A 17799-nucleotide genomic window follows, 5' to 3' on the forward strand; every position below is an offset into this window, starting at 1 on the left:
TTGTGGGGGAGACTGGGGAGCACTACTGCAGTGCCAGTTATAGGTTATAGCAGGAGCCAGGAGTACATAATATATTATATAGTGAGTGACCACCAGACACACAGTGCAGTTTATTTAATATATCCGTTCTCTGCCTGAAAAAAGCGATACACACAGTGACTCAGTCAGTCACATACCATATCTGTGTGCACTGTGCAGTGCACTGCTCAGGCTCAGGCCAGTGTGCTGCATCATCTATATATATTATATATCTGTCTGACTGCTCAGCTCACACAGCTTATAATTGTGGGGGAGACTGGGGAGCACTACTGCAGTGCCAGTTATAGGTTATAGCAGGAGCCAGGAGTACATATTATATTAAAATTAAACAGTGCACACTTTTGCTGCAGGAGTGCCACTGCCAGTGTGACTGACCAGTGACCTGACCACACTGACCACCAGTATAGTTAGTAGTATACTTATATTGTGATTGCCTGAAAAAGTTAAACACTCGTCGTGTGACTTCACTTGTGTGTTTTTTTTTTTTTTATTCTATAAAAATAAAACTCATTCTGCTGACAGACAGTGTCCAGCAGGTCCGTCATTATATAATATATAATATATACCTGTCCGGCTGCAGTAGTGATATATATATATTTTTTATATCATTTATCATCCAGTCGCAGCAGACACAGTACGGTAGTTCACGGCTGTGGCTACCTCTGTGTCTCTGCACTCGGCAGGCAGTCCGTCCATAATTGTAATACCACCTAACCGTGGATTTTTTTCATTCTTCTTTATACATACATAGTTACATAGACATCTTCTCTTTATCAACCAGTCTATATTAGCTGCAGACACAGTACAGTACGGTAGTTCACGGCTGTGGCTACCTCTGTGTCTGCACTCGGCAGGCAGTCCGTCCATAATTGTATACCACCTAACCGTGGTTTTTTTTCATTCTTCTTTATACATACATAGTTACATAGACATCTTCTCTTTATCAACCAGTCTATATTAGCTGCAGACACAGTACAGTACGGTAGTTCACGGCTGTGGCTACCTCTGTGTCTGCACTCGGCAGGCAGTCCGTCCATAATTGTATACCACCTAACCGTGGATTTTTTTCATTCTTCTTTATACATACATAGTTACATAGACATCTTCTCTTTATCAACCAGTCTATATTAGCTGCAGACACAGTACAGTACGGTAGTTCACGGCTGTGGCTACCTCTGTGTCTGCACTCGGCAGGCAGTCCGTCCATAATTGTATACCACCTAACCGTGGATTTTTTTCAGTCTTCTTTATACATACATAGTTACATAGACATCTTCTCTTTATCAACCAGTCTATATTAGCTGCAGACACAGTACAGTACGGTAGTTCACGGCTGTGGCTACCTCTGTGTCTGCAGTCGGCAGGCAGTCCATAATTGTATACTAGTATCCATCTCCATTGTTTACCTGAGGTGCCTTTTAGTTGTGCCTATTAAAATATGGAGAACAAAAATGTTGAGGTTCCAAAATTAGGGAAAGATCAAGATCCACTTCCACCTCGTGCTGAAGCTGCTGCCACTAGTCATGGCCGAGACGATGAAATGCCAGCAACGTCGTCTGCCAAGGCCGATGCCCAATGTCATAGTACAGAGCATGTCAAATCCAAAACACCAAATATCAGAAAAAAAAGGACTCCAAAACCTAAAATAAAATTGTCGGAGGAGAAGCGTAAACTTGCCAATATGCCATTTACCACACGGAGTGGCAAGGAACGGCTGAGGCCCTGGCCTATGTTCATGGCTAGTGGTTCAGCTTCACATGAGGATGGAAGCACTCAGCCTCTCGCTAGAAAAATGAAAAGACTCAAGCTGGCAAAAGCAGCACAGCAAAGAACTGTGCATTCTTCGAAATCCCAAATCCACAAGGAGAGTCCAATTGTGTCGGTTGCGATGCCTGACCTTCCCAACACTGGACGTGAAGAGCATGCGCCTTCCACCATTTGCACGCCCCCTGCAAGTGCTGGAAGGAGCACCCGCAGTCCAGTTCCTGATAGTCAGATTGAAGATGTCAGTGTTGAAGTACACCAGGATGAGGAGGATATGGGTGTTGCTGGCGCTGGGGAGGAAATTGACCAGGAGGATTCTGATGGTGAGGTGGTTTGTTTAAGTCAGGCACCCGGGGAGACACCTGTTGTCCGTGGGAGGAATATGGCCGTTGACATGCCAGGTGAAAATACCAAAAAAATCAGCTCTTCGGTGTGGAGGTATTTCACCAGAAATGCGGACAACAGGTGTCAAGCCGTGTGTTCCCTTTGTCAAGCTGTAATAAGTAGGGGTAAGGACGTTAACCACCTTGGAACATCCTCCCTTATACGTCACCTGCAGCGCATTCATAATAAGTCAGTGACAAGTTCAAAAACTTTGGGTGACAGCGGAAGCAGTCCACTGACCAGTAAATCCCTTCCTCTTGTAACCAAGCTCACGCAAACCACCCCACCAACTCCCTCAGTGTCAATTTCCTCCTTCCCCAGGAATGCCAATAGTCCTGCAGGCCATGTCACTGGCAATTCTGACGAGTCCTCTCCTGCCTGGGATTCCTCCGATGCATCCTTGCGTGTAACGCCTACTGCTGCTGGCGCTGCTGTTGTTGCCGCTGGGAGTCGATGGTCATCCCAGAGGGGAAGTCGTAAGCCCACTTGTACTACTTCCAGTAAGCAATTGACTGTTCAACAGTCCTTTGCGACGAAGATGAAATATCACAGCAGTCATCCTACTGCAAAGCGGATAACTGAGGCCTTGACAACTATGTTGGTGTTAGACGTGCGTCCGGTATCCGCCGTTAGTTCACAGGGAACTAGACAATTTATTGAGGCAGTGTGCCCCCGTTACCAAATACCATCTAGGTTCCACTTCTCTAGGCAGGCGATACCGAGAATGTACACGGACGTCAGAAAAAGACTCACCAGTGTCCTAAAAAATGCAGTTGTACCCAATGTCCACTTAACCACGGACATGTGGACAAGTGGAGCAGGGCAGGGTCAGGACTATATGACTGTGACAGCCCACTGGGTAGATGTATGGACTCCCGCCGCAAGAACAGCAGCGGCGGCACCAGTAGCAGCATCTCGCAAACGCCAACTCTTTCCTAGGCAGGCTACGCTTTGTATCACCGCTTTCCAGAATACGCACACAGCTGAAAACCTCTTACGGCAACTGAGGAAGATCATCGCGGAATGGCTTACCCCAATTGGACTCTCCTGTGGATTTGTGGCATCGGACAACGCCAGCAATATTGTGTGTGCATTAAATATGGGCAAATTCCAGCACGTCCCATGTTTTGCACATACCTTGAATTTGGTGGTGCAGAATTTTTAAAAAAACGACAGGGGCGTGCAAGAGATGCTGTCGGTGGCCAGAAGAATTGCGGGACACTTTCGGCGTACAGGCACCACGTACAGAAGACTGGAGCACCACCAAAAACTACTGAACCTGCCCTGCCATCATCTGAAGCAAGAAGTGGTAACGAGGTGGAATTCAACCCTCTATATGCTTCAGAGGTTGGAGGAGCAGCAAAAGGCCATTCAAGCCTATACAATTGAGCACGATATAGTAGGTGGAATGCACCTGTCTCAAGCGCAGTGGAGAATGATTTCAACGTTGTGCAAGGTTCTGATGCCCTTTGAACTTGCCACACGTGAAGTCAGTTCAGACACTGCCAGCCTGAGTCAGGTCATTCCCCTCATCAGGCTTTTGCAGAAGAAGCTGGAGACATTGAAGGAGGAGCTAACACGGAGCGATTCCGCTAGGCATGTGGGACTTGTGGATGGAGCCCTTAATTCGCTTAACAAGGATTCACGGGTGGTCAATCTGTTGAAATCAGAGCACTACATTTTGGCCACCGTGCTCGATCCTAGATTTAAAGCCTACCTTGGATCTCTCTTTCCGGCAGACACAAGTCTGCTGGGGTTGAAAGACCTGCTGGTGACAAAATTGTCAAGTCAAGCGGAACGCGACCTGTCAACATCTCCTCCTTCACATTCTCCCGCAACTGGGGGTGCGAGGAAAAGGCTCAGAATTCCGAGCCCACCCGCTGGCGGTGATGCAGGGCAGTCTGGAGCGACTGCTGATGCTGACATCTGGTCCGGACTGAAGGACCTGACAACGATTACGGACATGTCGTCTACTGTCACTGCATATGATTCTCTCAACATTGATAGAATGGTGGAGGATTATATGAGTGACCGCATCCAAGTAGGCACGTCACACAGTCCGTACTTATACTGGCAGGAAAAAGAGGCAATTTGGAGGCCCTTGCACAAACTGGCTTTATTCTACCTAAGTTGCCCTCCCACAAGTGTGTACTCCGAAAGAGTGTTTAGTGCCGCCGCTCACCTTGTCAGCAATCGGCGTACGAGGTTACATCCAGAAAATGTGGAGAAGATGATGTTCATTAAAATGAATTATAATCAATTCCTCCGCGGAGACATTGACCAGCAGCAATTGCCTCCACAAAGTACACAGGGAGCTGAGATGGTGGATTCCAGTGGGGACGAATTGATAATCTGTGAGGAGGGGGATGTACACGGTGATATATCGGAGGGTGATGATGAGGTGGACATCTTGCCTCTGTAGAGCCAGTTTGTGCAAGGAGAGATTAATTGCTTCTTTTTTGGGGGGGTCCAAACCAACCCGTCATATCAGTCACAGTCGTGTGGCAGACCCTGTCACTGAAATGATGGGTTGGTTAAAGTGTGCATGTCCTGTTTTGTTTATACAACATAAGGGTGGGTGGGAGGGCCCAAGGACAATTCCATCTTGCACCTCTTTTTTCTTTTCTTTTTCTTTGCATCATGTGCCGATTGGGGAGGGTTTTTTGGAAGGGACATCCTGCGTGACACTGCAGTGCCACTCCTAAATGGGCCCGGTGTTTGTGTCGGCCACTAGGGTCGCTAATCTTACTCACACAGTCAGCTACCTCATTGCGCCTCTTTTTTCTTTGCGTCATGTGCTGTTTGGGGAGGGTTTTTTGGAAGGGACATCCTGCGTGACACTGCAGTGCCACTCCTAGATGGGCCCGGTGTTTGTGTCGGCCACTAGGGTCGCTAATCTTACTCACACAGCTACCTCATTGCGCCTCTTTTTTTCTTTGCGTCATGTGCTGTTTGGGGAGGGTTTTTTGGAAGGGACATCCTGCGTGACACTGCAGTGCCACTCCTAGATGGGCCCGGTGTTTGTGTCGGCCACTAGGGTCGCTAATCTTACTCACACAGCTACCTCATTGCGCCTCTTTTTTTCTTTGCGTCATGTGCTGTTTGGGGAGGGTTTTTTGGAAGGGCCATCCTGCGTGACACTGCAGTGCCACTCCTAGATGGGCCCGGTGTTTGTGTCGGCCACTAGGGTCGCTAATCTTACTCACACAGCTACCTCATTGCGCCTCTTTTTTTCTTTGCGTCATGTGCTGTTTGGGGAGGGTTTTTTGGAAGGGACATCCTGCGTGACACTGCAGTGCCACTCCTAGATGGGCCCGGTGTTTGTGTCGGCCACTAGGGTCGCTTATCTTACTCACACAGCGACCTCGGTGCAAATTTTAGGACTAAAAATAATATTGTGAGGTGTGAGGTATTCAGAATAGACTGAAAATGAGTGTAAATTATGGTTTTTGAGGTTAATAATACTTTGGGATCAAAATGACCCCCAAATTCTATGATTTAAGCTGTTTTTTAGTGTTTTTTGAAAAAAACACCCGAATCCAAAACACACCCGAATCCGACAAAAAAAATTCGGTGAGGTTTTGCCAAAACGCGTTCGAACCCAAAACACGGCCGCGGAACCGAACCCAAAACCAAAACACAAAACCCGAAAAATTTCAGGCGCTCATCTCTACTTCAGGCTGAATTGTGTGAATGTACACACTTTGTTTAATGCACAAAGTTATTAAAAATATTGGTTAAAATGACCTTCAGGCTGTGTGTATAAGGTGTTTATTAAACATAAACGTATTCTGCAGTGGCGGAACTAGCGAGGGGTGGGCCCAGGTGCGACAAAATGCTTTGCCCCCCCCCCATCCCATCCAAGTCCACCCCCTCACCCCATCGGAGCCCCACCCCTGCATGCAAAACAGGGGCAGTGCGCGCAGAAGGCGCGCACAAAAATACATAGTGGCGTAGCTTCGTGGGGAAGGGGTGTGGCCACAAAATAATACCAATTCATAAAACGGTGCACAGTAGTCTCCATTATTCAAATTACGCCGCACAGTAGCACCACTACACCAGGTAGAGACCCTTTTACACCTTACGGTAGACAGATTCCTCTTTTTACACATTACGGCAGACAGCGTCCCCTTTTTACACATTACGGCAGACAGCGTCCCCCTTTTTACACATTACGGCAGACAGCATGCACTTTTTACACATAACGTCAGACAGCGTCCCCTTTTTAAACATATCGGCAGACAGCGTGCCCTTGTTACACATAGCGGCAGACAGTGTACACTTTTTACACATAACGGAAGACAGCGTGCCCTTGTGAAACATAGCGGCAGACAGCGTACACTTTTTACACATAACGGCAGACAGCGTCCCCCTTTTTACACATTACGGCAGACAGCGTCCTCTTTTTACACATTACGGCAGACAGTGTACACTTTTTACACATAATGGCAGACAGCGTCCCCCTTTTTACATATTACGGAAGACATCGTCCCCTTTTTACACATTACGGCAGACAGCGTCCCCTTTTTACACATTACGGCAGACAGCGTGCCCTTGTTACACATTACGGCAGACAGCGTCCCCCTTTTTACACATTACGGCAGGCAGATTCCCCCTTTTTACACATTGCGGCAGGCAGATTCCCCCTTTTTACACATTGCGGCAGGCAGATTCCCCATTTTTACACATTGCGGCAGGCAGATTCCCCATTTTTACACATTGCGGCAGGCAGATTCCCCATTTTTACACATTGCGGCAGGCAGATTCCCCATTTTTACACATAGTGGCAGGCAGTCCCAACAAAGACAGAAAGAAAGACAGAAAGAAGGAAAGAAAGAAAGAAAGAGACAGAAAGAAGAATTATACTTACCCTCTCTGCTGGCTCAGGCTCCTCGGTGCAGCTTGACGATTCCCGGGCAGTAGAGAAGGAGGAGGAGGGAGGTGGAGGAGGGAGCCGCAGCAGCGCTGTGGTATTGGTGGAGGCGCTGCTGCTGCTGCCCCTCTGCTTCACTATAGGCTGTTCTCGGAAGACAGCCTATAGTGAAGCAGAGGGCCAGCAGCAGCAGCGCCTCCACAGTAACAAAGCGCTGCTGCGGCTCCCTCCTCCACCTCCCTCCTCCTCCTTCCCCCGTCCATGCCGCTGCGCTCCTCTCCTCTCTGGGCGGCTGTGCGCTGCGGGCAGCGGTTGCCTGCAGCGCACAGCGGCATGTAATGAGTCAGTTTGACTCATTACATGCTTTGGGCCCCTGGACAGAGGCGGGCCGCAGTGCAACGCACTGGTTGCACTGGCGATAGTTCTGCCTCTGGTATTCTGTGCTTAGTCTTGGGTCCCATCGCCATGATATCTCATTATGGTATGCAATTATTCCAAAATACGGAAAAATCCAATATCCATAATACTTCTGGTCCCAAGCATTTTGGATAAGGGATACTCAAACTGTATTACTACAGCATATAAATATTGAGTGAGTACGTATGCTATGCTTGTTTATATATGCATATTAATTGTGCCAGTGTGTTTGTTACCTGTGTATTGGGCCTGAACTTATTTTTCTTTACTTTTTATCCTTTTAAAGTTTGAGTCGATTTTCTGGGCAGATGTGCCTTATATATAGGCAGTGGGAGGGGAGGGTTAGAGTTAGGCATTGGAAGGGGACAGTTAAGGTTAGGCTGTGAGAGGGGAGGTTAGAGTTAGGCAGTGGAAAGAGACGGTTACGGTTAGGCTGCGAGAGGGAAGGGTTAGAGTTAGGCAGTGGGAGGGGAGGGTTAGAGTTAGGCATTGGAAGGGGACGGTTAAGGTTAGGCTGCGAGAGGGAAGGGTTAGAGTTAGGCAGTGGGAGGGGAGGGCTAGAGTTAGGCATTGGAAGGGGACGGTTAAGGTTAGGCTGTGAGAGGGAAGGGTTAGAGTTATACCCCTTTCACATCGCACAAATAACCCGGTATCGACACGGCATATTGCCGTGTCGAAACGGGTCAGTGTGCGATGTGAAAGCACCTTTGCCGAATTAGCGGTTCGCCTGACCCGGTAATTCAACCCGGTTAAAAAGAAGGGTTATTACCGGGTTGAATACCGGGTCAGGTGCAGTGTTAATGGGAGCCGTTTCGATGCGACACGGCTCCCATTCACAGCATAGGGAGAGGCGGCGCAGGAGATGAGCTTATCTCCCAGTGCCGCCTCCACCCTCGCCCCTGCTGCGCCCCCCGCTGCTATGGCAACCGACCCGGTATATTGCCGGGTCGGAAAGCCAGCAGAGGAGAGCAAATGCCGAATCCCACCCGGTAAGGACACGTTTCTCTTACCGGGTAGGATCCGGCATTTGCGATCTGAAAGCCGCATTAGGCAGTGGGAGGGGAGGGTTATTTATTTATTAACAGTTTCTTAAATAGCACAGCAAATTCTGTTGCGCTTTACAACTGGGTTACGGTTAGGCTGCGAGTAGGGAGGGATAGGGGGAGGGTAAGAGGTACGGTTACCCTACTTCCAGAATGTGTTGGAATTCTGAGAGTCAGGATGTCTGTATTCTGACTGCTGGCATCCTCACTGTTCGTACCCCATACCTATTCCCTTAAAACGATTTATACTGTATAGATATAGTATTAAGCCAAATCATGAGGGATCACTATTAGAACGTTATAGATTTTTCAACTTATTTAAAGGATTATTCCATCTTCAGTCAATTCTAGTTTACTGTTTATTTCTCTGACGTCCTAGTGGATGCTGGGAACTCCGTAAGGACCATGGGGAATAGCGGCTCCGCAGGAGACTGGGCACAAAAAGTAAAGCTTTAGGACTACCTGGTGTGCACTGGCTCCTCCCCCTATGACCCTCCTCCAAGCCTCAGTTAGATTTTTGTGCCCGGCCGAGAAGGGTGCATTCTAGGAGGCTCTCCTGAGTTTCTTTGTAAAAGTTTAGTTTTAGGTTTTTTATTTTCAGTGAGACCTGCTGGCAACAGGCTCACTGCATCGAGGGACTAAGGGGAGAAGAAGCGAACCTGCCTGCTTGCAGCCAGCTTGGGCTTCTTGGCTACTGGACACCATTAGCTCCAGAGGGACCGAACACAGGCCCAGCCTCGGAGTCCGGTCCCAGAGCCGCGCCGCCGGCCCCCTTACAGAGCCAGAAGCAAGAAGAGGTCCGGAAAATCGGCGGCAGAAGACATCAGTCTTCACCAAGGTAGCGCACAGCACTGCAGCTGTGCGCCATTGCTCCTCAGGCACACTTCACACTCCGGTCACTGAGGGTGCAGGGCGCTGGGGGGGGGGCGCCCTGAGCAGCAATAGAAACACCTTGGCTGGCGAAAATACATCACATATAACCCCCAGGGCTATATGGATGTATTTTAACCCCTGCCAGAATACAGCAAAAAGCGGGAGAAAAGTCAGCCGAGAAGGGGGCGGAGCCTATCTCCTCAGCACACGGGCGCCATTTTCCCTCACAGCTTAGCTGGAAGGACGTCTCCCTGACTCTCCCCTGCAGTCCTGCACTACAGAAAAGGGTAAAACAAGAGAGGGGGGCACTAATTAGGCGCAGTATAAATAAAACAGCAGCTATAAGGGGAAAAACACTTCTATAAGGTTATCCCTGTATATATATAGCGCTCTGGTGTGTGCTGGCATACTCTCCCTCTGTCTCCCCAAAGGGCTAGTGGGGTCCTGTCCTCTAACAGAGCATTCCCTGTGTGTGTGCTGTGTGTCGGTACGATTGTGTCGACATGTATGAGGAGGAAAATGGTGTGGAGGCGGAGAAATTGCCTGTAATGGAGATGTCACCCCCTAGGGAGTCGACACCTGAGTGGCTGAGCTTATGGAACGAATTACGTGACAGTGTCAGCTCTTTACAAAAGACGGTTGATGACATGAGACAGCCGGCTACTCAGCTCGTGCCTGTCTAGGCGTCTCAAAAGCCATCAGGGGCTCTAAAACGCCTGTTACCTCAGATGGCAGATACAGACGCCGACACGGATACTGACTCCAGTGTCGACGATGAAGAGACGAATGTGACTTCCAGTAGGGCCACACGTTACATGATTGATGCTATGAAAAATGTTTTACATATTTCTGATAATACAAGTACCACTAAAAAGGGTATTATGTTGGTGAGAAAAAACTGCCTGTAGTTTTTCCTGCATCTGAGGAATTAAATGAAGTGTGTGATGAAGCGTGGGTTTCCCCCGATAAAAAACTGATAATTCCTAAAAGGTTATTAGCATCATACCCCTTCCCGCCAGAGGATAGGGCACGTTGGGAAACACCCCCTAAGGTGGATAAAGCGCTCACACGTTTGTCAAAACAGGTGGCACTACCGTCTCCTGATACGGCCGCCCTTAAGGAACCTGCTGACAGAAAGCAGGAGAATATCCTAAAATGTATATACACTCACACGGGTGTTATACTGCGACCAGCAATCACCTCAGCCTGGATGTGCAGTGCTGGGGTGGCTTGGTCGGATTCCCTGACTGACAATATTGATACCCTAGATAGGGACAGTATATTACTGACTATAGAGCATTTAAAAGATGCATTTCTATATATGCGTGATGCACAGAGGGATATTTGCCGACTGGCATCAAGAGTAAGTGCGCTGTCCATTTCTGCCAGAAGAGGGTTATGGACGAGGCAGTGGTCAGGTGATGCTGATTCCAAAAGGCATATGGAAGTATTGCCTTACAAAGGGGAGGCGTTATTTGGGGTAGGTCTATCAGACCTGGTGGCCACGGCAACTGCTGGGAAATCCACATTTTTACCCCAGGTAGCCTCTCAACATAAGAAGACGCCGTATTATCAGGCGCAGTCCTTTCGGCCCCATAAGGGCAAGCGGGCAAAAGGCTCCTCATTTCTGCCCCGTGGCAGAGGGAGAGGAAAAAGGCTGCAGCAAACAGCCAGTTCCCAGGAACAGAAGCCCTCTACCGTTTTCTGCCAAGTCCTCAGCATGACGCTGGGGCTTTACAAGCGGACTCAGGCACTCCCCTAAAGTCTGCTTTGCCGACGTCTCCCTCCGACAGGGAGGCGGTATTGGAAGCCATTCACAAGCTGTATTCCCAGCAGGTGATAATCAAGATACCCCTCCTGCAACAGGGACAGGGGTATTATTCCACGCTGTTTGTGGTACCGAAGCCGGACGGCTCGGTGAGACCTATTTTAAATCTGAAATCCTTGAACACTTACATACACAGGTTCAAATTCAAGATGGAGTCACTCAGAGCGGTGATTGCGAACTTGGAAGAAGGGGATTATATGGTGTCTTTGGACATCAAGGAGGCTTACCTCCATGTCCCAATTTACCCTTCTCACCAAGGATACCTCAGGTTTGTGGTACAGAACTGTCACTATCAGTTTCAGACGCTGCCGTTTGGTTTGTCCACGGCACCCCGGGTCTTTACCAAGGTAATGGCCGAAATGATGATACTCCTTCGAAGGAAGGGAGTTTTAGTTATCCCGTACTTGGACGATCTCCTGATAAGGGCAAGATCCAGGGAACAATTGGTAGTCGGGGTAGCACTATCTCAAGTAGTGTTGCGGCAGCACGGTTGGATTCTCAATATTCCAAAATCGCAGCTGATCCCGACGACACGTCTTCTATTCCTAGGGATGATCCTGGACACAGTCCAGAAAAAGGTGTTTCTCCCGGAGGAGAAAGCCAGGGAGTTATCCGAACTAGTCAGAAACCCCCTAAAACCAGGCCAAGTGTCAGTGCATCAATGCACAAGGGTCCTGGGAAAAATGGTGGCTTCCTACGAAGCAATCCCTTTCGGCAGATTCCACGCAAGAACTTTCCAGTGGGACCTGCTGGACAAATGGTCCGGATCGCATCTTCAGATGCATCAGCGGATAACCCTGTCACCAAAGACAAGAGTGTCTCTCCTGTGGTGGTTGCAGAGTGCTCATCTTCTAGAGGGCCGCAGATTCGGCATTCAGGACTGGGTCCTGGTGACCACGGATGCCAGCCTGCGATGCTGGGGAGCAGTCACACAGGGAAGAATTTTCCAGGGCTTGTGGTCAAGCCTGGAGACATCACTTCACATAAATATCCTGGAGCTGAGGGCCATTTACAATGCCCTAAGCCAAGCAAGACCTCTGCTGCAAGGTCAGCCGGTGCTGATCCAGTCGGACAACATCACGGCAGTCGCCCACGTGAACAGACAGGGCGGCACAAGAAGCAGGAGGGCAATGGCAGAAGCTGCAAGGATTCTTCGCTGGGTGGAAAATCATGTGATAGCACTGTCAGCAGTGTTCATTCCGGGAGTGGACAACTGGGAAGCAGACTTCCTCAGCAGGCACGACCTCCACCCGGGAGAGTGGGGACTTCACCCAGAAGTCTTCCACATGATTGTAAACCGTTGGAAAAACCCAAAGGTGGACATGATGGCGTCCCGCCTCAACAAAAAATTGGACAGGTATTGCGCCAGGTCAAGGGACCCTCAGGCAATAGCTGTGGACGCTCTGGTAACACCATGGGTGTACCAGTCAGTGTATGTGTTTCCCTCCTCTGCCTCTCATACCCAAGGTACTGAGAATTATAAGACGGAGAGGAGTAAGAACTATACTCGTGGCTCCGGATTGGCCAAGAAGGACTTGGTACCCGGAACTTCAAGAGATGCTCACAGAGGACCCGTGGCCTCTACCTCTAAGAAGGGACCTGCTCCAGCAAGGACCCTGTCTGTTCCAAGACTTACCGCGGCTGCGTTTGACGGCATGGCGGTTGAACGCCGGATACTGTAGGAAAAAGGCATTCCGGAAGAAGTCATTCCTACCCTGATCAAAGCCAGGAAGGATGCGACCGCAAAGCATTATCACCGCATTTGGCGGAAATATGTTGCGTGGTGCGAGGCCAGGAAGGCCCCAACGGAGGAATTTCAACTGGGTCGATTCCTGCATTTCCTGCAAACAGGAGTGTCTATGGGCCTAAAATTAGGATCCATTAAGGTTCAGATTCGGCCCTGTTGATTTTCTTCCAGAAAGAACTGGCTTCAGTTCCTGAAGTTCAGACGTTTGTCAAGGGGGTGCTGCATATACAGCCTCCTTTTGTGCCTCCAGTGGCACCTTGGGATCTCAATGTAGTTTGGGGTTCCTAAAATCACATTGGTTTGAACCGCTTAAATCTGTGGATTTGAAATATCTCACATGGAAAGTGGTCATGCTGTTGGCCTGGCTTCGGCCAGGCGCGTGTCAGAATTGGCGGCTTTATCTTATAAAAGCCCTTACCTGATTTTTCATACGGACAGGGCAGAATTGAGGACTCGTCCACAATTTCTCCCTAAGGTGGTTTCAGCGTTTCACCTGAACCAGCCTATTGTGGTACCTGCGGCTACTAGGGACTTGGAGGACTCCAAGTTTCTGGACGTTGTCAGGGCCCTGAAAATATATGTTTCCAGGACGGCTGGAGTCAGAAAATCTGACTCCCTGTTTATCCTGTATGCACCCAACAAGCTGGGTGCTCCTGCTTCTATTCAGACTATTGCTCGTTGGATTTGTAGTACAATTCAGCTTGCACATTCTGTGGCAGGCCTGCCACAGCCAAAATCTGTAAAAGCCCATTCCACAAGGAAGGTGGGCTCATCTTAAGCGGCTGCCCGAGGGGTCTCGGCTTTACAACTTTGCCGAGCAGCTACTTGGTCAGGGGCAAACACGTTTGCTAAATTCTACAAATTTGATACCCTGGCTGAGGAGGACCTGGAGTTCTCTCATTCGGTGCTGCAGAGTCATCCGCACTCTCCCGCCCGTTTGGGAGCTTTGGTATAATCCCCATGGTCCTTACGGAGTTCCCAGCATCCTCTAGGACGTCAGAGAAAATAAGAATTTACTTACCGATAATTCTATTTCTCGTAGTCCGTAGTGGATGCTGGGCGCCCCATCCCAAGTGCGGATTGTCTGCAATACTTGTACATAGTTATTGTTAACTAAATCGGGTTATTGTTGTTGTGAGCCATCTTTCCAGAGGCTCCTCTGTTATCATGCTGTTAACTGGGTTCAGATCACAAGTTGTACGGTGTGATTGGTGTGGCTGGTATGAGTCTTACCCGGGATTCATAAATCCTTCCTTATTGTGTACGCTCGTCCGGGCACAGTGGCCCTCATTCCGAGTTGTTCGCTCGCAAGGCGATTTTAGCAGAGTTACACACACTAAGCCGCCGCCTACTGGGAGTGAATCTTAGCTTCTTAAAATTGCGAATGATGTATTCGCAATATTGCGATTACAAACTACTTAGCAGTTTCAGAGTAGCTTCAGACTTACTCGGCATCTGCGATCAGTTCAGTGCTTGTCGTTCCTGGTTTGACGTCACAAACACACCCAGCGTTCGCCCATACACTCCTCCGTTTCTCCAGCCACTCCTGCGTTTTTTCCGGAAACGGTAGCGTTTTCATCCACACGCCCATAAAACGCCGTGTTTCCGCCCAGTAACACCCATTTCCTGTCAATCACATTACGTTCGCCGGAGCGAAGAAAAAGCAGTGAGTAAAAAAACTATCTTCATAGCAAAATTACTTGGCGCAGTCGCAGTGCGAACATTGCGCATGCGTACTAAGCAGAAAAACGCTGCGATGCGAAGAAAATTACCGAGCGAACGACTCGGAATGAGGGCCAGTATCCTAACTGAGGCTTGGAGGAGGGTCATAGGGGGAGGAGCCAGTGCACACCAGGTAGTCCTAAAGCTTTACTTTTGTGCCCAGTCTCCTGCGGAGCCGCTATTCCCCATGGTCCTTACGGAGTTCCCAGCATCCACTACGGACTACGAGAAATAGAATTATCGGTAAGTAAATTCTTATTTTTTATTGCCCTTAGAAAAGATACAAAACAGTTCTGTGGACACAATTGTGTCCATAGATCATAATTCTGTATCCAGGGACAACAACATCAAACAGTGCATAGAAAACAGAAAGCCCTTGGTGAAAGCCAGAAATATAAAGCAACATATAAAAACACACAATAAAACACAAATAATTTATTAAGGGCATTAACCTTTAATTTTCCTCATATTGTAATTTGCAAATTCTGTGTATAGAAATGCTCTGTAGCGACAGTTACCGTGAATAAATAAAGTTGTAAAAATACTAAAAATCAAAACAAAATTAACACTTTACAGACTATGGGCCTAATTCATACCTGATCGTAGCGCTGCAAAATTTTGCAGGGCTACGATCAGGCACACTGACATGCGGGGGGACGCCCAGCACAGGGCTAGCATGTCAGGCCCACCCCTCCCGCAGAAGTGCAAAAGCATCGCACAGTGGCGATGCTTTTGCACTTCAGGAGTAGCTCCCGGCCAGTGTAGCTTTTGCGTGCTGGCCAGGAGCTACTTGTCGCTGCCCAGCAGGGCCGGATCTGGGGCTCTGTGCGCCCCGGGTGGCAATAGGGGACGTGGCTTCGTACAGGGGGCATGGTCAGTTACGCCCCCTGTACAGACTGAAATGATGTGCGGTGCGCGATGACATCATCGCGCACCGCACAGTAAAGGACCTCTCCACGAAGGGAAACCAGACGCGTCTAGTTTCCCTTCACAGCGGCCAGCGGCAGCGGGGGGGGGGGGTGGGGCAGCGTCCAGCGGCAGCGGGGGGCACACAGCAGCAGCGGATCTTGCCCTGGTGCGGCGCCCTCCGGAAGGCGGCGCCCCGGGCAAAAGTCCTGCTTGCCCGTGGCAAGATCCGCTACTGCTGCCCAGGTCGCAGCGGCTGCGTGTGACATCATGCAGTTGTTGCGGCCCGCCCTCCACACGGTCCAGCCACGCCTGTGTTGGCTGGACCATGCCCACAAAATGGCAGCCAAACATCGCCGTGCCGTCCCCTCCCACCCAGTGACCGCCTCTGCCTGTCAATCAGGCAGAGGCGATCGCTAGGCAACAACAGCCCTGCGGCGCCGGCGCATGCGCTCTTCTGACCTGATCGCTGCGCTGCGATAAATGGCAGCGAGCAATCAGGTCAGAATGACCCCCTATAATAGCAACATTGCCACCACCACGCAAAGGTAATGAAAATACAAAGGTACTTTTACATTGGAGAACATTTTTGATAAATATTATTATAATTTATGTCCTGCTAAAGTGGAAATTCTGCGGGCCAGATAGAGTGATAAATTGCACGGTGGTATCGACCAATCAGCTCTTGTCAACACACTGTAACATGGCAGTTAGAAGCTGATTGGCTGGTACTTTATCACTGTGCAATGTATCACTCTCCAAAGCTTGATAAATCTGGGCCTCAGTATCATATATATGTGTGGTTAACACAAGTAAAATGCTTTACAATTCAAAATGATGTTTAAATTTGACAATAGTCTTTATCTAGTGAGCATACTGTAGAAGCTACTGTGCAGTCATCCAGAATGAAACGGATTTGTTGAGGCTCTAAGAAATGTCATGGTTATTATACTGTATGTCCGAGAATACAATACAAGTAGTTTCACATGCTACAGGCATATTAAGGAAAGTAACAATAATACAGAGATCATAGTGACATTATAATTCAGCTATAGAATCTATAAGTACAGTACCTTGTCCTTGGGTCACGGTATAGAATTCTGCTTGTATTCGTGCTGCCTCCTTCCGATTCCCTTTCACTATGTAAAAATGGCTAAGGATTACAAGGCTGATTTTCACAAACAATTTAAAGCAGAAAAGTGCCAGGATAGTGAAGTAGACATTGGACAGTTGCAGAGCAAAAGGTTTTTCCTCCAGTACCGTCATAGCTGTACCACAGACTTTGTCACTGTTTGGAAGTGGGTCTGAACTACTGACAGGGTCACATGGCTACAGCTCACAACAGCTGGTACCAAGGAAATCAGATATCAGGCAGTCATGATGCTTGCTGCTGAAAATATGGGGATTATTTATGTTGGGCATATTTTCTAAGGCCACTTCCAGTTTCCTAAAGTCAAAGCGAATTACTGACGTAAATTCGTATATAAACGTGCCATCTCATACTAAGCACAAAGAGTTCCTAGCCTAACACTCAGCACAATGTCATGTTTGTTCACAGTTTCTCTTACGTCCTAGAGGATGCTGGGGTCCATATTAGTACCATGGGGTATAGACGGGTCCCTCCAGGAGCCTTGGGCACTTTAAGACTTTAATAGTGTGGGCTGGCTCCTCCCTCTATGCCCCTCCTACCAGACTAAGTTTAGAAAATGTGTTGTTTTTTTAAAGATAATTAGGCACAGGGATGCTGCTGGCAACAGCCTCCCTGCTTCATGGGACTTAGGGGGGGAGTAGTGTCCAACCCTCTAAGGTTAATGGCCACTATCTCCGTTGATAGGACACTGAACTCCTGAGGGTGATGATCGTTAGCCCGCGAGGTGACCGCTCACTCCCGCAAGCTTGCCGCCACCCTCTAAGAGAGGCAGAAGATCGAGGTGGTGAGTGTGTCACCGGTGACCCAACAAGTGGGGAGCCTGTGTGTATGGCAGCTACAGGTTTGGAACGCAGTACTAACACTGCATTCCCGAAGGCTCAGCAGTACAGGTGCGGCGCTGTGAGGGGCGCCCTGGGCCAGCGCAATACCCTTACAACTGGTCACTCACGCTATCAGGGGCTTCGGTAACGCTGCTAGCGCCATTAACTGAGGCCAGTATAAATATTCAAAGTGCGGGAAGACGCGCCATGTTTTGGGGCGGAGCTTCTCCTC

The 17799-nt window shown here is 49.0% G+C and overlaps 1 protein-coding gene across 1 annotated transcript in view; it reads right to left on the reverse strand.

Annotated features, from left to right (window-relative positions):
* ASB5 (ankyrin repeat and SOCS box containing 5) overlaps positions 1-16901 on the reverse strand; it is a 164331-nt gene extending 147430 nt beyond the window's left edge. Inside the window, exon 1 of the mRNA XM_063920659.1 lies at positions 16670-16901. Coding sequence (XP_063776729.1) covers positions 16670-16862 — 193 coding nt within the window. The 5' untranslated portion in view covers positions 16863-16901. The remainder of the gene's footprint in view (positions 1-16669) is intronic.
* Positions 16902-17799: the final 898 nt, after the last annotated feature.

This window comes from Pseudophryne corroboree, chromosome 1, assembly GCF_028390025.1.
Source record: "Pseudophryne corroboree isolate aPseCor3 chromosome 1, aPseCor3.hap2, whole genome shotgun sequence".
Taxonomy (NCBI): Eukaryota; Metazoa; Chordata; class Amphibia; order Anura; family Myobatrachidae; genus Pseudophryne; species Pseudophryne corroboree.